Source organism: Eupeodes corollae, chromosome 3 (genome assembly GCF_945859685.1).
Source record: "Eupeodes corollae chromosome 3, idEupCoro1.1, whole genome shotgun sequence".
NCBI classification, from domain to species: Eukaryota; Metazoa; Arthropoda; class Insecta; order Diptera; family Syrphidae; genus Eupeodes; species Eupeodes corollae.
This window is the reverse complement of record NC_079149.1, coordinates 121,879,234-121,901,649: the sequence shown is the minus strand read 5'-3', so window position 1 is coordinate 121,901,649 and position 22,416 is coordinate 121,879,234. Positions and strand designations below refer to the sequence as shown.

At 31.3% G+C, this 22,416-nt stretch overlaps 1 protein-coding gene and 1 non-coding gene across 3 annotated transcripts in view; one reads left to right on the top strand and one right to left on the bottom strand.

The window, feature by feature from the left end:
- Nucleotides 1–4,871: 4,871 nt before the first annotated feature.
- Nucleotides 4,872–22,416, bottom strand: part of LOC129952001 (zwei Ig domain protein zig-8) — a 149,246-nt gene continuing 131,701 nt past the window's right edge. For both annotated transcript variants that reach the window (XM_056064412.1, XM_056064413.1), the window contains 4 exons: nucleotides 16,169–16,301; nucleotides 5,850–6,090; nucleotides 5,490–5,587; nucleotides 4,872–5,213 (listed from right to left, as the gene is read on the bottom strand). In XM_056064412.1, coding sequence (XP_055920387.1) covers nucleotides 5,074–5,213; nucleotides 5,490–5,587; nucleotides 5,850–6,090; nucleotides 16,169–16,301 — 612 coding nt within the window. In that variant the 3' untranslated portion in view covers nucleotides 4,872–5,073. The remainder of the gene's footprint in view (nucleotides 5,214–5,489; nucleotides 5,588–5,849; nucleotides 6,091–16,168; nucleotides 16,302–22,416) is intronic.
- Nucleotides 6,365–6,438, top strand: Trnan-guu (transfer RNA asparagine (anticodon GUU)). The gene has a single exon. It is a non-coding gene; the product is annotated as a tRNA-Asn (tRNA).

Sequence of the window (22,416 nt, the reverse complement as noted above, 5' to 3'; positions counted from 1 at the left end):
TGAAATATTGAATAAAATTCAATGTAATTCCAAACATTAGATATTTTTTTATTGTAAGAGAGTTCTTTGAATGAAGTACACATATAAACAAAATATTCAATTACAAACAACAATACAAATAGATACAAAATCGTATCTTTGAATTTCTGTTTCTGTTTTTGTACCTGTTGAATACATTTTAATTAAACACACACGATACATACAAATATTGGAAAACCTATTGAAATCTAATATTCTATAATGGGTTGATTTTCTTCTGGTGAATGTAGTAGGTTTTATATATTTTCTTGCCAATATTCGTATTTGCACTTAAGAGACTTTACATATATGTATGTTGTATGAATGTACCATATACAATATTTCCAATACCTGGAAAACTCTCATGAAAATTATTATTTTTATTGAAAATTCTATGTAATTTTTGTACAATTGCCTAGGGACCTACAATATCTAACCTATATTTGCATTCTACAATACTCTTACTTGAACACATTGCTCAGTAATTTTTTAGATTGTTTTGAGATTCCCCATAAGTAATTTAAGTAAATGAGAAAAATGCGAGACTTAGATTCAATGGCATTTAAAAATGTAAAATGTATTTCGAATATGCAGGATGAAGGTAGTTCAAGGATTCAATTAAATTTTTATTTTCAAATAGTCTTAAGTTAAATCTACGATTAAGGTGAATTTATTAAATGATTTTGAATTATTTATTTGATGGTAAATGGTTAAAAGTATCCTTAAATTTAAGGAGTTTGTGTGTCTCAAACCTTAAAAACGTTTTATTTTAAATACTGAAAATTGAGCACTTCCAAATTTTCAGTTTGAATTTTGAATTCAGCAATTTTAAAATTTTGTTTAATAACGAAAGAACATCTCTTGTTTAATATTCTATACCTGTTTTGAATAAGTCATGGTTGCAAACATAATTCTTGTTAACAGGTTTGTGAGTTTTTTAAAAAGCTTATTTAAGATTTTGATCAAATACGACATTTAAAAATGTTTATCAATATTTTAGAAAAAAGTGAAATCCAATCGATAAAATTGCGTATACGACCAAGTGCACCAACCAAGTTTTCTGTGTTTCAAGAGATAGTCACATGTGACTCATACGCCTGTATTGCAAGTCAACAGGAAGCATTTAATATTTCAGTTTAATGAACGAAATTGATAATTAAGACATTTCAAAAAGTATAAATTTTGTCTATTGATATATTGGAGACGTTCAAATTCATCAGAAATATTTATATTGTTTTATTTCTTATTGAATTGCCATACAAATTTTACCATGAATATAAAAAATTATTCTTAAGGTCATTATAGTCAAAGAAGCTTTCAACATTAATTTTTTATTTTTTATTTTTTGTAAAAAATCGTTCAAAAACAAATGCTAAAAACGTTATTCTGTGACGTATGTAATTATTTCCGAGGTTATATCAGTTTTGTTCGAAAAGTATTCGTGGTGCTAAATATTTTTTAGTTTGTGTTTATTTGTAAAAAAATTGAAAATCATTTCTAGATCGTTATCAGTAAAATAAAATGTATTTGTAGTCGATATGATAGATACTTTTAATTCTGTGCTTACAATTTTGATATGTACATTGGTATAACTTCTAAATAAATGTTAAAGATATATTTATTATATATTATAATTTATATATTGTAATTAAGTAATTTAACATATTAAAACATAATTATTATTATGATTTTTTCATTTAAAATAACTTTAAGTAACAAATTGTAATGAAATAAGGACTTTTAGATTAGTTAAATCAAAATAGACATATTTTTTTAATTTTATGAACTTTTAGTTTAGTCAAAACAAATTTTTAGGACTTTTAGATTAGTTGAATCAAAATATTTCACTTAATTTTATTGAATTCCAATGAATTTAATCGAAATTAACACAAAATTTGAGAGGGTTTTCAATATAGTTACAAACATTTTTAAGAGACCTTAAGATTAGTCAAATCCAAACAAAAATTTAATCGGTGAACGGATTTGTATGCCTGTTATTGGTTTGAATTGAAAATGTTCATTGATGATTCGGGCTATGTATTTTACCGCTTCTTTGTTGCATTCATAAAAGCGCTTCTTGTTTGCATCATTCAAATAGTTCATAACCTCCTCAACTTTCAGAAAGCTTTTTTCAAGTGAACATGCACAGCATTGGATAAACGCCTACGAAGTGTAATACATCCTCTCTCTCAAGCAGATTACAGAGGGTGCAAAGTTCGATAACCTCATTACGATGGGGTCTTAAGTTAAGTCTGATCCGTTTTCCTCTTATCTTAAGTATGGATCCAATCTGGACTTGTTAAATTCGCTGGTGAAATAGTTTCTGTCGTTGAGATTAAACATGAACTTTGAATAATATTGATGAGCGAGCTTTTTCAATATGCGCATACCTTTCTTTCTCATCAGTGATGGATATTACTTGGTAAAGCATCTGCTTCAATTGAACCACATTCATACTCCAATTCAGTGTCAAGCCAACATCTGCAGCTAACAAGTTCCAATCTTTTGCAACCAACTTATTTGTTTGAATCGCATACTCCAATTTTTTTCAGTAGCCTATGCTCCTCCATATTTAGTACTTTCACAATGTAGTCAATATTCAGCTTAAGGGTTGAATAAACAGTTTCGGAAGACCAGTTTCCAAATAATACATATAATTTAGGGCATTTACCTGAAAAAAAATATTTTCCTTAAGAAAAAGCGTAATATGCTTTCAACTAGCTCAAACTTCTGTACAGCCCAAACCAGCGCACCATAAAAAGGAATAGCAGTTGCATTTAACACTCTATATTTTAAGTCAATCGCTATTATCTTGTTATTATCGCTTCTTTGCTAATTAACACATATTGCTAATGTAGTTTGCTTTGAGATATTTTTCTAATTTTAAATTGAAAGTAAACTCCGTTCCTAAATAAATATAAGACTTAACTAAGTCTAAATTTTGCTTGAATAATTCCATTGTTCGTCTCTCGTCGTTCTGCCAGATCCATTCTTAAAAACCAGGGATTTTAAAATTTCCTGATTTACTTCTAGATTCCACACTTTGCAACATTCTTTTAGTTAATTGATCATCAACTGTAGAGCAGTCGGTTACTCCGCAAAAAATGACAATGTCATCCGCATACACGACCACTTTGATCCGTTTGTTAGCAGATTCAACTCCACAATTGAATGAGTCGATATATCTGCTAGTTCTTGAGATATGACTGACAAAGAATATATTCTACATACACATTTGAAAAAATGGTCTATAAACAATTGTTTTAGATTCTAGGGACCTTAGTTCGTCGAAAAAAAATAAAATTTTCAATTAAAAAAAAGGATTTGTTACAAAAATACAAATCGGAATTTAAAAATGATATAGTTGGTGTATACTGTAAATGATTTTATTACCAAAATAACACTTAGTTTTTATGAACTTTAAAGTTTTTTGTCTATTATCTTATCTTATCTGGAGATCAGTTTTTTTTTTTTTCATTTTAAAATATTTTGGTGAAGTCTTTATTCTTTTTTAATCGCTTTTCTTTGTCTGTTGTATTAACTTGTTCAGAAATTGAATCTAGTTTGTTTTCCTTAAATAATAATTAAATGTTTATCGACTTTGGACAAGTTCTTAGCACAAAATAAAAACCAACTTGGAAGCTTCAGTTAATTTTTTTAGTAAGTTTTAATGCTCCTTCTTTGAAAAGTGGTAAAATTTCAAATCGTTCTTCAGGATTTTATATATTTTTAAACAAAATTTGGTTATGGTTGTTCAGATAGCAAACTCACCTTATCAAGTTCAATACAAATGTCTAGACTTCTGAGTAATATCGTTTGCAAATAATATTATTTTCGGGATTTCAATAAAGTTGAATAAATAACTTTCTTTCATTTCAAAACCATACATTTTTTAATTAATACTTCCGATGTGCAATGTATTTTTTCGGTGGGTTCCAAAAATCTTAAATCTATAATTCACGAAGAGGATTGTAGTGTAGATATTTTTCTATCTATAGAAACTAATTTAAGTTCATTAAAAATCGAATTCAATTGTGAAAAGATTCAACCGGGCCATTCCCATAGAGAATTTTTATTTTGTTCTAATTTCTTGCTTAAAAAAAAAAGTATTTTGAAAAAAGTATGAAAGCATCTGAAAATCTCAATAACGAAAACTAACAAATTTTCTAGATTTTTTTCCGGCCAATGGAAGAATATTTGTTCTAACTAATTTGACAAACAAATACAATAGCAAATAATATGTTAAAAACAAAAACTGATTTGATTTATTTGATAGGCATACAATTCCACTTCCAAGAAAAATTAAGATTTTAAAGCAAACAATTCAGCAATGAATTTTCCACTGAAAAAGTTGAATTAAAATTTTAAAATGTTGACTATATTTACTTTATACATTAAATTTACTAGTTTATCTTTCTGTGAAGTTATTAATTACGTTTTCAACAGCAAATAATAACATTATTCCTTGAAGTGAATGGTTTACAATTATTTTATTTTCAAGACCATCCACCATCTATTGTTAGAAAGTCTTCCAAAAATCAACACCATTATAACCATTGCGGGAAAAGATTTCGAAAACATATTCACAAACAAACAAACTTAGAGTTAAAGCAATTCCTAGATAAGCCTCATTTAAGTTTCTATTCCAGCTAACTTACTTACCTTTATAATACTTGGAAAAGAATATTTGAAATATAATTAGTTCTATGAGCCTGTATGGTTAAGATGAATCCTGATCCTTTTCTTTGTATAATTCCATATCCACATTGGATAAAATGAATCTAAACCTTTAAAAAAGGAAATAAAATACTCACAACGAATTTCTTATGAAATTTAAAAATCACTTTATTTTCTTGTTGTATTCTTTTTTTGTTGTGGTTGTTGTTGTTTTACAATTATTATTATTATTAGGTATTTAATTATATCTTCGTGTTTATATAAACTCTAATTAAATCTAAATAACAATTGAATATAGTACATATATTACAAAAGCGCAGTGCTGTCATCCCCACTACCTTCTCCTTCAACTCCTTTTCCACCACCATCTTCTAACTATCACGATGGTGGTAAGCGTTTTATTATTCCGATAAAACACATGATATGAGCGAATAAAATTGACGATGTGTTCAAATTCAAACTCCAATGCCATTGGTTTCTCGTGGCACTGCTCTTCTGCATCGCAGCTGGATTCTCGTCTATAAAAAAAAAGTAATAAAAAAGCGAATAAAATTGAATTGCAGTGACAGTAAAAAAAATTTAATTAAAGCAAGGCAAAGTAAAGGAAAATACGAGTAAAAATCAGATTAAATCCAATTTTCAGTGAAAAGTAGTGGTGCGCAAAACAGAGGTAGTAGGAACGCCAACATCGCCACCCAACCGTCAAACACACAAATGGTCGCGTGTCCTTCCTTGTCCTTAGTACACCATCTACCGTCAACTATCCAGGATAGAAAGATACTCAGAGTACTCACCATTGATTACATGAACCATAACGCTGGCTCCTTCCGCCGTTGTTGGCAAACAAGTGTAGTTCCCTGAATCAGCTGTTTGGGCATTGGCAATACGCAGCCTGGTGTGTCCGATGATGATGATGGTGATGTCCATGAAAAGAAATCGCATTTGATTAGAAAACAACGAATAACTAGAGATACGAGTAGAAACTCTCAACTTTTATACAACACCGAAGTGAATATGCAGTTGGGAGGTCTTCAGTTTGGGAGGACTTTCAATTTGCTTATGATTTGTTATGGGATGGTATGAGGTGGTTTGGGACTGAAATATTGTGTGTGAGCAATGTTAGGGGAGTTGCAGCATCATCACGCTCTACTAACCTCGATTTAAGGATATCACCTAACTGTGATTCCATGGAAATGCGTCGAGATAGATCGATTGCCGCATCGTTGGGATGTACGGCAAACGGTGTGATTATGTAGGGTCCCCGGTACCAGTGAATTGGTCCAATGTCCTGTGATGAGGGCTGTTTCACATGACACGTTAATGTAATGGCACTACCAACTTTCACATACAAATCAGCTGGGCCAGATATAAATGCTTGCGAATCGGCTGGTGTAACTGCAATACAAATTTGTAATCAAATTGAATGTAGATTATTAAAGTGAAGTAGATTTAGGATTTTGACTATTAAAATAGGGTTTTGAAACAAGGTGTTATTTGAACATCATATGGGCCCTCTGAAATGGATTATATTTGTTATTTGTCTCAAACAGGGCTCTAAATTGCCTATACAAAAAATATTATGCAGCCGAATTAAGTTGGAAAATCCTTCGATTCTATTCTAACAATTCTCTTGGATATCGAAAATTTTAATTGAGAACAAATTACTATCGCCTCCGTGGCGCAATCGGTTAGCGCGTTCGGCTGTTAACCGAAAGGTTGGTGGTTCGAGTCCACCCGGGGGCGTCTGAATTTTTTTTGAAGAATTATTTTTAATCATTGAATAAAACAAAGTGTCTGAGAAAAGTATGGACTAGTACTTATTTTTGTTCGTTTCAAATTGATGTCTTTAGTGGCTTTTTCCTTTTAAAATATTACAAGAAAAGGTTTAAAGTGTTTTAATCACAATCTTGGCTTTAATCACATTGATGACAATCCAATAATTCAGGCAGAATTCTTGAGTGCAAGTAGCTCCGACGTCCATTCAAAACCACAGGGCCGAAATCATAATTAACGAAAATGACCTATAGCCAGCTATCTAACGTTGACAGTGATGGCCTGACATTGGACGTTCCTGGAACTCATTTGGATTGACATTATTCCAAATTCGAACATTTTTTAAAGTGATTTCGAAAACCCAACTAACGCTACATCCTTTGTTTGAGTACTTGTGAGTGGGGCGAAGATCTGCCTTGAATTGTCCTGCATGTTCTTATAAAGATCGTACAGTGTTGATAGTTAAAGATGTTTCTCGACAAAAACACCCATCTTAATAAAACAAACTAAATAAATCACAGGGAATAATTTGACAGATGAAGATTCAACAATATGTCCTTTATAAAGCATCTAAATTCGAGAGTCACTATTAGAAAACTCTTTTAATCTTTAAATTCATAGAAAGCCGCAGTTTTGAGAAGAGACGAATAATATTTTGTTTATAGAGATTGAATACAAAGAATGTCTTAAATTACAGCCCTAATTGTTATTGCTTTTGTAGTATCATAGACAAACCCATTAAGCATGCTTGGAGATACTAACAAAAGGCCTTATTAAAATGACTATATTATGAAATTGGTGTAAGCTGTCTACTTTCAAGATATTGACATAAGCGCTGCTAAAATTGTATGCATTTTTAGAAAAAAAAAATTATTGTTTCAAAATGTCGCTTTGAATTGAAACATGTTTAGTTTTACTAAGAGAAAAGTTGCTACAGTGGACAGTTTTAGAATAACCCTAATAGACCCTTAGTTTTACATGTCTATGAAAACTTTCAATTTGAATAAGGTCTACAAGAGTAATCGAAGTTTACAAGAGTTTTGCAATAACAGAAAAGGCCGAGTCAAATAATTGTTTACTTCTTCCAAAATGATATGGATAATGGAAGCACAGGTTTAAATGCTATTTATTAATGTTACCAAGTCGATTACGCCTAAGGTTGGGCCTAGAAAATTATCAGGTTATGGTGTCTTATTTTCACTGAAAAGGAACATTAATTCGACTTCTTACCTAACTGTGCGTGATTCTATAGTAAAAAATTATTTGAAGTAGTTACCCCAGTTTCCTTGGAAACATCTCAGAACATTTGTTTAAATCATTGTTTAAATTTCTTTATGTTGGCGCTACAGTCCCGTGTGAACTAGGGCCTCAACCAGCAAACTTCTCCATTTGGCTCTGTCTCTAGTAAGATGTCTTCAATTTCACGCTCCATCTGATCCAAGTTTTTCCTCTATTGTGCCTGTCTGTACGTGTGAATTCCAAGACTTTCCGTGCCGAACCATGCGCTCTACGTGACTCAGTCATCTTAGTCTTTAGATTGAGCTCGTACAGCTCATCTATCCATCACACGATCACGTAGATCACACGCAGAACTTTGCTCTCGAAAAGAACCAATTTACTTTTATATGCTTTTGTCATAGTCCATTCCAAGCTTTTGCACCGTATAGTAGGACGGGGATGATGGGGATCGACATAGCGAGACTTTGGTCCCCCGAGAGTGGGCTTTGCTACTCAATTGCTTTCTTAGCCCAAAAAACAGCGCTTAGCAAGAGTTATCTTTAGTTTGATCTCAGTGATGGTGTTGTTTTTTGCGTTCCTCTATGAACGCATAGGTAAACGAAGTCCTTGACTACCTCAAAGTTACGTCTATCGATGGTGATGATGTCAAAAAACGTTATTGTTGTAAGTCCTTTCTTGATGACAATATGTACTAGGTTTTGGCGATTTTTGCGGCCTCTACCTCAATACTCACTAAATTCCTATTCAAATCACGCTAAGTTCTTCCGATTTTGTCAAAGCCATTAGCATATGCCTGTAATTGCGCAGACTATTGAAAGAAAGTGCCTATAGTGTTGATGTGGGAGCTCTGTACTTTTAAGTACGATGTTAAAAAAAATAGCATGACAGCGCATCATCTTGTCCAAACGTTTTTTTGACAACGAAAGTTTCTGTTAAGTTGTCTCCAACCATTATGGAGCAGCGTGAATCCTTCATTGTGTATAACCTATTGTTTGAAAACCTCACCACAGTTTTTGTCTTCAAAGCATAACCCACCTTTAATACCGCTTTCCGTGAGCTGCACTTGCGACTTTATAACCTCTTTTGATCTTCATTCGTTGAATACACCGCACATATTTTAAAAAGCTTAAATCTTTCGAGCGGAATTGAAAGGAGCTTTAAACAAAAATAATAGGCGATAAGACTGTAACGAAAAGTTATAGAATGTTTAAACACGATGGCAATGTTATACATCATTCGTTGTTTAATCGATATACCTATTAAAAATCTCTTATCAATATAGCCAGTTGGGTTTAACCCCTCAAACAAATTTTCAATAAATACGAACCTCTAGGAATTAAATTTTTTAACCATTGATCTCATTTTAAGACGAATTGACAATATAAAAATTCTATTTTCAGCTGCATATCAAGAATGTGGCATACTTTACTAAACTCTGATTTTCCCTCCCAATATGATTTTCTAAACTTTAAAACCGATGCACATAAAAGAATCATAAGCGGAAATATGCATTTTACCATTTTATAAAATTGGTTGAATCATTTTTCAATTTTCATTCCCAATTCAATCCCAAACTCTTTCAAAAGACCAATAATATCTAAAAATATTTGAAAAGGTAGCTCAAAAAAGTTGGGTATTGTATCAATTCGTTTCTGAACCAAAAGAAAAAATTTCTTTTATGTAAACACCATTCTCTTGATAATAGTCTGGATTTTACTTTTTTTTAAATTGCTTACAAAATCGTTTCACTCAAGGTCATTGTGACAGCCTCTTAACTATAGATTCCTCTTCATTTCCGTTAATTTCCTACCAGAAATAAAAAACAAAACTTTTTATCTAAACACAGACATTTTTATAAAAGTGAAAATAAAAAGTAATCATCCTATCATCCACCTTTATTCACTTTCATAGTTCAAAGAAAAAACAAAACTTTTATAAACATAAAAAAAGTAAAGGAAGCAACAGCAACAGGATCAGCTTTTGATACAGAGACAGGGAAATCCAATGATGACCTACAAAAAGGAAATCCTATAAAGTCCTCAATAATTTCTCGCTCTTGAGCTAGAATCCGTCCTGAAGCCGTCATTATTTGAAACAAGCGTACCTATATAAAAATGTATTATACTCAAATCAAACCAAAGTCATTCCATCAGAAGGCCATATCGTCCTCCGTGTTGTTGTTGTTTTATGTCGCGTTGATAGTATAAAGCAGAAATAGCATCAGTGATGAGGGGTAGAGACATATAAAGCAGTCGGTAGTGTCACCGGCAGCAACACCAGCTCCAGAGCAGCATAAGTTATTTCTGCCAGGAGCTGACAAAGCCTCGTATTGCCATTATTCCTTGTGTATAGTTGTATAGGTATAGGAAGTGGAGCTGGGTGATAGCTGTTTACCGGACAAAGTCATAAAATTGCGGTATTGAAACAAATGGTGGACATTGCCAACATTTTACGTTGATGATCCAGAAGCTATCAATCCCATCAAACAAACTTAACTGGCTTCCGCCCTAGCCTTATACCCATCTATACTTATTTCCCAGATCCCCAGGGGTCAAATTGAACTAAAAGGGTGTGAGTTGTGAGGGCCAGAGGCAGGTCTGTTTTTACTTTAGTTTCTGCTTCTGGATATGTTGCTATTATGCTCCCTCACTTTGCTCTGATGATTTGACGCTGCTCTGTGATGTGTCGTATATGCCTCAAGTTTGCTCGAAAGCCATCATCATAGTCGTCGTCGTCGTAGTCGTATTATAGTTTGGATAGCTGGTTACAATGGCTTTTGACCCGAAGGGGGGAGAGATATAATGTTTTAGCTTTTTGTAGGTACGTATATATATTTTTTTTTTATCTGATGTTGCTTTTGGTTTTTGGTGATGAAATGGAATCATTACCAACGGATTGTGCTTATTGCTGTGATTTTGAATGGTCCACTGAATGTGTGATGGTAATTCGAAGAATTATTTAACCTCAGTTTTTCTTTCAGCTTTTGCTTATTTTTTTTTCTATAGTGCGATGATGTACCTATAATACATAGTTTTTGTATTGAGCAATAAATTAGGACTTTGGCTCGCAATATATCGAATGGGAAATTGTGGTAGCAAAATGTTAATGGAATCGAAATGGGCGGCCGTGTGGTGGCGGCGGCGGCGTGGCATTTTAGCTGGAGGCTTGGAGGAGGGTGTGTTAATTGGATTTTCCTTGATGTAGTTTAGTTAGTTGTGCAAATGATTTAACTAACATTCCGGAAGCAGCCGGAAGGATGACGAAAGGAAGGAAGAAAGGTATACCTAACCTACAATACAGAAGCTTAAAGGTACGAGTGTATATACTCTATGCTATTAATGATTAAGTTTTATTAGATTCCATCTCAGTTGATGTGGCGATTTTTGTTTAATTGAGAGTGGGTGGGTTTGGTTTGTGTATCAGAATTCAAAGAATCAACTGTGAATTATTATGCAATTGATTACGCTCAAATTGTCGCATCGATGATGATGATGTGAAAGATGATAACGTCCAACAACCCACTAATTGATTGAAATCACAAAATTATTCCACACAGGGTCAAATTTCGATGTCTTTATGTAGTAGATATTGATATGTGTACCTACTCCCAAAAGTATATGTGTAGGTTTATAAAGACATTCCACACACACTTTACGTCCGTCAATGATGATGATGAGATATTCGAATGAATTAGAGGCGATTTGTTGGAATAACTAATTACATGGCAAATTAAATGGCAAGTATGTGACGAGATTAATTAAAGAGCGACCTTTTCCAGGAGTAGCAAAACACCAACACAAAAAACGATAAAATGATGATTTGGCAAATCTCGTTTATTTAAATAGGTAGCTACTTATTAAGGATTAAATCATGTAAGAAGGAAAAAATGCACATGTAGGGAATATTTTTGTTTACTTTTGTGTGGTGTCAGCAAAACAGATCGGTGAACGTTTTCCTTTTTTGATTTTTGGAGCAGTTTAATTTGATATTAGTTTTCTTATTTCTATAGAAGCTATGTTGTTGGCTCACTTTTAGATATCTTTAGAAAATCATCATTAAAAAGTCAAAACATGTGTAGAGGAAGAAAAAGTATTTTTTGCGTTATTAAAGACTTTGAGTTTAAGCAATTATAATTAGTGAATACAGTTTGTTAAGAAAAAAAGAATATTGATTAAACATTTTATGTTATAACAAAAATTAAAAAAAAATGAAGTTGAAAAAAGTACGTATATACCTCAGTATACCAACGAAACATAAGGACTCACTGCCTGGTAATTAATATTATACTACAGAAAATTAAGTTCTTATATGAATAATGAAATAATTCTACGTATTTAAGAATACTTGGAAATTTGTAAATGGAAATACAAAGCTGTTAAAATCTTATTTCAATAGAGTTGACATTATATTCAGATTGGTTTTTCTGTTCATTAACATAAAATTCTTCAGGGCCTTAGAAATAAATTTTGCAGTAAAAAAAAAAAACATACTATAAATACTAAACAAATATTTTAAAAGACCTATTAACGAAATAATATAAGAGTAAGCAATTTAGAAATATCAAACATTTCCTAGAAATCAGCTGAGATATCGAAGACATTAAAATTTTGGCCGAAAAATAGTGGAAGGGCAGAAAGATTGTCAGAATCTTGAGTTGGAAAAAATCAACTTAAAAACATTGAATAATATCATCAGAAGTGTTTTTTAAACACAGCTAATAAAATCGTGGAAAATAATGCTATTGATATGAAAATGGAAACTTATACTTGCTTTTTAAATACAAAATAACTACAAAGAGGCACGTATTCTTTGTTTTTTAGGAATCAGTTACTTAAAAAAAATTATATAACAACAACAAAAACGATGCATTAGCTTTTTAAAAATCGGAAAAAATGTTCTTAATACAATGTTAATAAACCGAGACTGTAGGAGATGTAAAAACATCAGTGCATACCCGTAAAGCTTATATTACAAAAAATATTGCTGCTGTTGCTGATAGTCTGACTGAAGAGCCATCAACTTCAACTCATTGTCGTCGTGCCCTTAAATTGCACCATAAACACTCGTAGTTGATGAACATTGCTAATTGTTTAAAGAACTCAAAGCCTCTCGACAATTTCAATCTTCGTCGTCAATGGTCAGAATGTTGGCAAGAAATGGTAACAGTGGATGATCAACTTTCGAATAAAGTCATTTTCAGTGTTGAGGTAAATTTTCACCTCAGTGGATTTGTTAATAAACAAAATTGCCGCATTTGAGCGAATGATTACCTAAGCATGATTGTCGAAACACAAATGCACCTTCTAAGTGCGGTGCGATTTATGGGCTGGCGGCATCATTGGGTCTTAGTTTCTTAAAAATGAAGCCGGTCAGGCAGTTATCTACTGTGAATGGTGTTCGCTATCGTGAGATTATAACGAACTTTTTATAGCTTAAATGGGAACATTTGGACGTAGGCAATATGTGGACGGTACAGGACGGTACTACTTGCCAAACAACTAACGAAACAATGGCTATTTTACCGAACAAATTCGACGGCCGTCTTATGATCATGTTATTTGAAACTGTTTGACTTCTTTTTGGGGTTATTTTAAAAAGTGGTGTACGTCGATAAGCCAGCACCAATTCAATTTCCATAACAAGACCTTAACGGATTAGATAATTCGGCATATTAACGACATTGTGGTACCCGTGGCATGATGGTTAGTGCGTTGGACTGTCATGCCAGAGGTCTTGGGTTCGATCAATGCCTATTCCATCTAAAGTCTTTTTACGGGTATTGCCTCTTACGAGGAATTGACAAGTTCTCCAAGAGTAACTGCTTTCTCAAATTAGCCGTTCGGATTCGGCATATAAACTGTAGGTCCCTTCCATCTCTGGCAACATTACTCGCACACAGGAATGGTTGAGAGTTGTATAATATATAATTTTATTAAAGACATAGAACCACAATTATTCCCCAGTGAGTTTCATCGAAAATTAGGACCTTCGGATGGAAGTCTGCTGCCATGGTCGGGGCTGCCATTTGGCTGATATTTTGTTCCATAATATGACAAAAATGTTCTTAAACAAATTTATTTTATTCAATACCGACCCTGAAAATTTAACCACACTCTATCAGTTATTAAGTTTAATGATTTGTACCAGTTTTTAATTTTCATCACAAATTTTATCACTTTTATTTTGTCTAATTTTTCATATAAAACATTTTTTTTTTTAAACAAGAAAAGTACGTATACGCTCAAGTGTACCACTCTATATTTTCCTTATTTAAGGGAACTGCTATGGTATTTTTAATAAAACTTCATAATTCATTTAACATTGCTTAGATTTGTTAATTAAGAGTGAGTTAAATTGGATAATCTTCAATATACTTCTTATTGATTCATGCTTCTGAAATGTTCTTAAGAAAGCCAATAACTCTTTAACCATAAAATCGTAAAAAATAATGATTTTAAAGATAGTTCATCGTAGTTTTCAATCATGTAAATATGTAATAGTAAAACATTAGTTATTTTAAAGATCATTTCAAATAAACTGCCATCTATATTGCAAAATTTCAAATGAATTAATTCATTTCATGTTTACATCTTGTATCATTTTAATAAGATGTAAAAGAATCATTGAAAAGGTACATATAGTGAAAGCCATACGGTAATTCAAATTTATTTATAAAATTCTTTCAAAATTTACGGTTTCTATTCAAGAAAAAATATTATAAGAAAAATTCAGTGATAAACAAAATTTCGCTCTACATTGAAAGTAGCATACAGTAGCATACATATGACTTCCGACATCTTTTGCTTTGAAAAATTTTAGAGGCACGTGTTTCTTGATTATGTTTTTTCTTAGAACTTGTAAAACGAAGCGAAAAATATGAAGACAAATCAAGTCAATCAATTTTGCTCTTGTATTATTGTATTATTTTTGGAATTCAAAAACAAAATCAGGTAAATATAATAAATTCCAACTTAAATATAAAAATACTTTCTTGAATATGTGATTACCATGGGAGTAGTGAAAATATTCTCAGCCTAGTATTTTGGACTACACATCCCGAATCTAGAGTTTTTTTTTTCTATCTGATCTTGACAGTAAAAACCCGGTTAGAAGTATTTCCCCAGCGAAAATCTTAATACTCTCTCTATCAACTACGTACAAAAACCAACTTATTGCTTACGTCTACCAAATAAATTATGTCTCAAAAACAATATTCTTAAAAAACTTTCAGTACTTTCTTTCATAGCCAATATTGTAAGGGATCTAACAAAATAACAAGTTTTTAAAACTATCAACTATTGCAACCTTCACATGCCCACATAGTTAGCTGATAAGACAGTTAAGTATGATTGAATTAATTTTGGTCTTCTTAACCATCAAAAACAATGTATTACCACTTCAACAAACTGAAACATGCAATTTTTCAACTCAAAACAAAAAAAAACTTCTTAGGTATTTCCAAGGAATATCCAAAGTGATTTATTTCCCACTAAACTCTGGGCACACGACTTCAATTTAGGAAAAAATAATGGTTATAAAAAGGGCAAAAAAAGGAGGCAAACAATCACTTACATATCCTAATATTCTAACACCATATTCTTGACTGTGCCATCATTAATCCGCCTTTAGTTTTTGATACTGATGTGGATGGCAAACTCATGACAACATTTCCATGCACCCTCCCTCAATCCCGATCTCCGACGACCGAGCGACGGCGACGAGGTTAGAGACGATGCAAGATGCATGTCATGACATTGCTGCAACCACTCGCTTATCCTCATAAAACATTTCCACAAGCCACATACCTTCTGTACAAACTACAAAGACCTCGCGCCAACACCAAAACTATGGTTGGTGTTATCCTCGAAATATACTGAGAGCTTCTACCGCCACCGCCAGCCACCATCAACCACCATCTAGCTAGAGACAATGACTAATGGACTCTAGACGCGGTGCATGACGCGGTAGTTGGCGGTGAGGTGTAGCAGTGGTGTGTTTCTGGTGTGAGAAAACCTCCTCATGTCCCCCTGCATTGTCTTCCTACAACTGCAACAAACTAGAGGAGCAAAAAATATAAGTAGACCAGAGGTAGCTACTTCACATCCCTTGTTACGACTTTCCGTGGCGCTGATGCTACCTCATATAATAGGCGAGCTCTAGAACTCGAAAAAAAACACAATGAACAAACAAAAAAAAAACGCAAAATGTGGCACACCAGGTTCAAAGGCTCCACCAACATTATTATACAGCCACCAGCATCACCTAACATAAATTCCTGTCCTAGAATATTTTCAGATCATTACCACAAAAACTTTGCCCCAGATGTTGTTGTTCATGGAACGATGGCCATGGTTATAGTAGAGCTAGAGGGTGGTAGGAAGTGGCAGTCAAACACACCTTCTCTTATACCTAACCAACTAATGATTACAAGTCAACATCCTTGGAAACATCTTTCACTCACCTATGACGTTTAGCCGGAACGCCATCGAGATTTTTGGCTCTGTATTCACTTGGCACTCATAGATTCCGCTATCTCGAGGCTGGGCGTATTTCACCTGCAAGGACCAGTCCTTTGAGTCTTCTGTCCGTATGACCTGTAATACATAAACAAAAATTATTTATATCACTATGCGATGCGCTTTTTTACAATTAGAATTTCTGGGTTTTCAAGATATCACCTACGACAACGAAGACAAGTAACATGAATATTTATACGAATCAACTTGTGTCTTTTTGTTGGTTTTAATTAAGAAGAGGTTGTTGGCTTTGGTAAATGTTGATGCCTTCTTATGTGCTTATATATACAAGATAGTCTAGGTCTGGAAGTAGATTTCAGGGAAGGCGTTTTTGAAAGGAAGAAAGTTTTTATGTTCCAAGTCAAGAGGGAAGTTATTCTCGTATGCAAATAAATATACGGGTTAGGTATTTGACAGTTTGGTTTAAAGATTGCACAATGTAAGTGAACACCTATTTGTTGACTTTATTGATATAGTTAAAAATAAAAATCTAAGCTAATTGGGAAAAATGCGGGCTTAAAAAAAAAATAGTATTTGGATTAGTTTAGAAAGGTTTAAGATGCAAATATGGTAAAGTCTATTGATTTAGATATAGGGAAATAAATTATTGATTCACTTTTGAATTTTAATGGAGTTGGCGAGGACCAGTTCGAAAAATTTGATAAATTAGAAGTTTGGCTAAACACTGTTTTAAGAACTAAATATCTAAATTTAAATACGATAAATATATGTTTATTCATATTTTGACGTTTTGTTTCTGATTTATTTAATACATAAATATACAATTGTTTTAAGAAGGGTGGCAAGTTGAGCCAACTTAAGCATATAAACAAATACATTGTCTATCTATACTATCGTAATTTTAATCAAGAACAGTACAAATATGGAATTTTCAAGCCAAATAAGTAATTTAAAAAAAATATTTGAACAAAATCGAAATATCATCATGTAAATTAATAAGTGTTAAGACCCTGAGTTTTCAAATATTCTTCAAAGAAACGGTATTTCTAACTAAATAATTTTGTTAAAGCTTTGTACAAAATATCAATATTAAAAACATGAACTGCTAAAAGTTTCTAGAATTAATAATTAATCGATGATTTTTTGGATTTTAAATACACATTTAGTTACTTTTATTGACAAAAATTAAAGGACTGTTTTTTTTAAATTTATATTTAAATTACAATTTTTCGTATTCGTTTTACGTACGATTGTTTTTTAAATTTATGTTATTTACAGCTTGTACATATAAAATTTGGTTGGATAAATTAATCTCACACAAGACCTTACAGCAGTTGAAAAGGCGCTTGTGGCGTATAGTATTTTTTGTAATAATATTTGATTTTAATGCATTTCTAAAAAACGTTTACATTTCTTAATTAACTTCGAATTGAGCAAAGCCTTTTGTGTGAAAATAAAATGTTGAGTTAATTTTGAAACTAAAAGCAAATAAAATTGAGGACTGAGTCACACGAACTTGCTCATGTATTCAAAGAGTCTGTTTAAAAATAGTTGCTTAATTTTAAGATTTAAACAAAATAGGTTTAACTTTTTGAAAATTTGAAATGCCATACAATTTTAATGTCCACTTTATAGTAAATAATTTAATCGTTTATTTAATTTATTACTATAATGTGGAATTTTATTAGGATGTTAAGTGCTCAAAAATAGTATAGAATCGATATTTTTAAAAATTACAAAGAAAAAATTCAACTTTTTTTTATCACCAAAATTTAAAAAATACAATTTAAATGGGTTCATTAGTTCCTGAGAAAATTTAAAAAGGTTTTTTTGGAGGTACCTTTCAGAACTAATATGTACACAAATACATTTTAAATTAAAAACAGCCAAACAGAGAACAACATTTTTTAAGAACCTTCAATAAAAAGAATCATCATATAAATTTAAATTATTGATTTTTGTGCAAGAAAATTGTTAGCTTTAAGTCTTAAAAAAAGTCAAACACGAATTTACTTTAAGAGCTAATTTCCAAGTTTGAACTCAATCGACCTAATCAATCTACCTTAGAAATACAGAAACACGGACGTAGTCATCGGATCTACTTTGTTCGACCTTATTAAAATTCTGGATAGAATTTTGTTACGAATGTCATATTATAGTTTATATTATACATAAAGATTGTATGGCTCGCGGGCACCATGATTTACAAATTTTGTTCAAATCTTTTAGCTTTTTGAATCAGTTTTATTTTCTAAATGCATTGTATTATTTTAACTGCTCACATGAGCTTGAAATTTATTATAAGAATTACACCTTTGATGAATAAAAGGATTTATTGATTATTATTCATCACTTATTTTTATTATTTAATATTTTTAAAAGTTAATAAATTATTTAATTTCAAGTTGATTACACAAATATTTTAACATAACCAATGTTCATAGAAGTCATTTATATGTAAGATAGACGAAAGGGATTTCTCTTAAGTCATAGGTACTTCGTTTGAACGTTTAATTATGTTTGTTGCATGAAAAAAATGAATTTAAACTTTACTTTGCTTGCATTGAAAAATGATACAAAATACAAATTTGGTAAAAAAAGCATTTTGTGTTTTTAATAAAAATTGATCAAATATAAATGTTTCGCCAACCCAGAAGTGATGTTACTTAAATTTTCTCATAAATTAGCACAAATGGTGAAACATCGTTTTTTGAACGGAACTTTTCTAAGACCAAAAAAGAGGCTGAGATGCGACACACACAGTTAAATTATTTTTTCAAATTTTAAAACTACCAACAATATTTTTCATATAAGGAAATAGTTTAGTTTCAAAATCTAGTTTTGTTAAATAGATTTTTAGTCGAAAACAAATTTCTACCAATTTTAATAGCATTTCAAAACTTTTTTACTTCTTATATAAACAAATACAAATTGGATGAATGGTATTAATTTGAGAGACATAAAGAACCGAACATCAATTGTTATCAAATTTGCGTAATATTTTTGTAGGTTTTATTTTTGTATGAAAAACCGGACTGTTGGATTTTTAAAACAAAAATTTCTAAATACTGAAAATAATATTTCTGTAAAATAAAATAATTTTGAAAATATTTTAAATTTTTGAAAAGCTTTTTACGTCGAAAATCAATTCTTACCAAGTTTAAACTGTCACTTCGATTTTTCTCAAAATTTTACCGAATGTTGAAAACAATATCTTAAAAGTGAAAATTAGTTCTAACGCATAATCCCGAATTTTTTAAAGGATATTTAAGTCGACATTTTTCCAACTTTTGTTTATATTGTACGCACGCACAGACATCCTTCTAAAAATATTTTATTTCGACACTAGGGACCTTGAAACGTCGACAAATATCAAAATTTTCAATTTTACAATTCGGAACCAATACAATAAATTCCTATTGGAAGTTTATAACACACATTTCTTTTTCGTAAAATGTTTCAATAGCAACTTTCTCAGTAGGTGCATATTGGAGTTACGCCATTTCTGCTTCATAAAGGATTGAGTAACTAAAAAGTCCTGATATAACAATCGAATTGACAATGACTTCTGCTATTATTTCACTATGCTCTCAGCAAAACATCAAGCCATAAGGAATAAGTCGAAGAATAGATATAAATGTTTGTAGTTATTAAATTTAAACAAGAGTTCTTAGAGCTAAGAATTTTCTAAAATTAATTAGAATGTTCTAAATATTTTCCTCAAAGTGGAGAATGAAACTTAAAATAATTTGTTGATATTCAAAAATTTTCCAAAAGTAAACATTTATTCTTATGTGAGATAATTTAAAAAATGATACAAATTTGGTATACATTTTTCAGTGAATTTGAATTGAAAAAAAAATCATATATCATGGTTTTTTAGTACTCAAGTCAAAACTATTCTCATTTTACATGTCAATTCTTGACACACATTACAAAATTCTTAAAACTGATAATAATAAAGACATATGTAATACCAAACATACACATTATATTTGTGTCATTCTATCAATTCTTACTATTTTAAAACATTGTTTTTGAAGTAAGAAATAATTGAACGAGCAACTATCAATTATAAAAAATCAACTTTAATAAATACAATAAGATTCCAAAGAAAATTTAACTCATTTCCAGTAGAAGAAAAAATGTAACATTCTCTTGAAAACTCAACTTGAATTTTTGAAAGTATTTTATTAAATAAAAAAAAACTTAAAATGCTATCGATGTAATATTACACTATCCTGTTAACTATGTTCACATTTTACCTCTGGGATCTATCAATATCTATGAAATAAATTCAAAGCAAAAACTCCTTTTTTTAGAGTTTTTTCCTTCTTAAAATAGTTCTTGCTATAACATAGTTTTCATAAGATATCATATCGATATCTTACATTTATATTTGAAAGCAAATCGTGATATTCCAAAGATATCCAAAGGTATTATTATAACTTTTTTTTTTCTTATTCTATTGAATATGATGGTTATAAGCTCTAGGGTATTTACAAAAGTTTTTCATGTTCATTTTTTGTATAAATGTAGCAACATCGAATATTGAATATTCTATAGCATGAAAAATATATTTGTACTCGTATAAATATATACAAAATAATCAATAAAACTCGGCTCTTTAACAATAAAATAAAAAGAAGACACTATTTGCACAATAACAAAAAAAGGTCAGTTATAGTAAATGGCTAAAAAGAGGTAAAGATATCATTTTGAGAGTACGTGAGTTGAAACTTGAAAAAGTATTTATTTTCTACTCTTTACTTTTTTGTTTGCTAAATACGCAATTCTTTTTTTAGGTCCATGATTTAAAAAAAGCAAAAATAAATAGTTCGAACGTTTACCAATTTTCTGTAGCATTTTTAAAGCATGCAAAAAATGTTGAAAACTTATAACCAATTGCAAAAATGTAAAAAAAGTAAATACAAATCGTTTTTTTGGATGGTTTTGGAGTTTAGGTCCTTAAATTCGTTTCGATCCCAAAACACTTACGCAATTGGAATACTTTACTCAATTTGTGAAAATTTGAGGATACAATTTTTGAAAAAAAAAAAACATTATAGCTGTGTTTTTATTTACTTGTTTAATTGGGTCATGTTCCCTTACTCTGTTAGTCTATGATTTTTTATTCATTATTATTCTAAAGTTGACTTGAATTTTTGTAAAAACATTAGACTATCATCTGACCCTACCTTTGAGCTTCCAATAAGTACCTACAAAATTATTATTCGTTGAAATAAGCAAAAATGTTTATTTTAAAGTTCCAAAAATGACAGACTTATGGAACTTTGAAATACATTAATTTATTTTACTAAGCCAAATTATCATTTCAGGAATTTAGTACAGTTTGCAATCAATAATAATCTAAGCTCAAGTTGTCTTTCTGAAAAAATTCCCAAAGTTAAACAATTTTAGTGCTGTATATTTGGTAGGATTTGAGAGATCGTACCTCTAGTGTTGATGTGGGAAACCTGCACTATTCTTTCAATAATGATGTTAAATAAATCACATGACAGTGCACCTTGTCTAAAGCAATTTTGTGACATCAAAAGTGCCGATTAAAATAATTCCAACCTTTATAGAGCATAGTGAATTCTTCATGGTCATCGTGCACAACGGACGAGTTTAGCAGTGTAACATCTGCCAAAATCTTTGATATTAAAAATGGTCTTCAACATGAAGCGGTTAACTCGTTGATCTTATTCAGCATTTACACCAGCGATCTGATAACAAGTCTGATTCAGGCAAAAGCGTACGCCGACGATTTAATTGTGTACAGAACAGCTCAAAAAAGTTGAGGTTATCAAGACCCTTTTGCAGGATGACTTCGACAAGATTCAACAATATTGCGATGACTGGAAGTTAAAAATCAACATTCAGAAATGCGAAACTATTCGGTTCAGGACTCCGCCGTATGGAGCATCAAGGGATACGAGAAATAACTGGAAAAATCTAGTGATCGTTGAACCATATGACAGCCACTGGCGAATAAAAGTCTAGTAAAGTACCATAGAATCTTGTTTGATCAGTTCTTGTATTTCGACAGACATTTGAGTGCTGCTCTGGCCAGAGCTAGGGGAGCCTTTGTTCTGACAAAACGGTTGTTTTTTAGCAGCCATCTTGACAGCAGGGTGAAGGTAATTTGCTACATGGCCCTTATCTCGCCGATGATTGCCTATGGGTGCCCGGTATGGTTCAACGTTGCCCCATTTCTAATGAAAAAAAA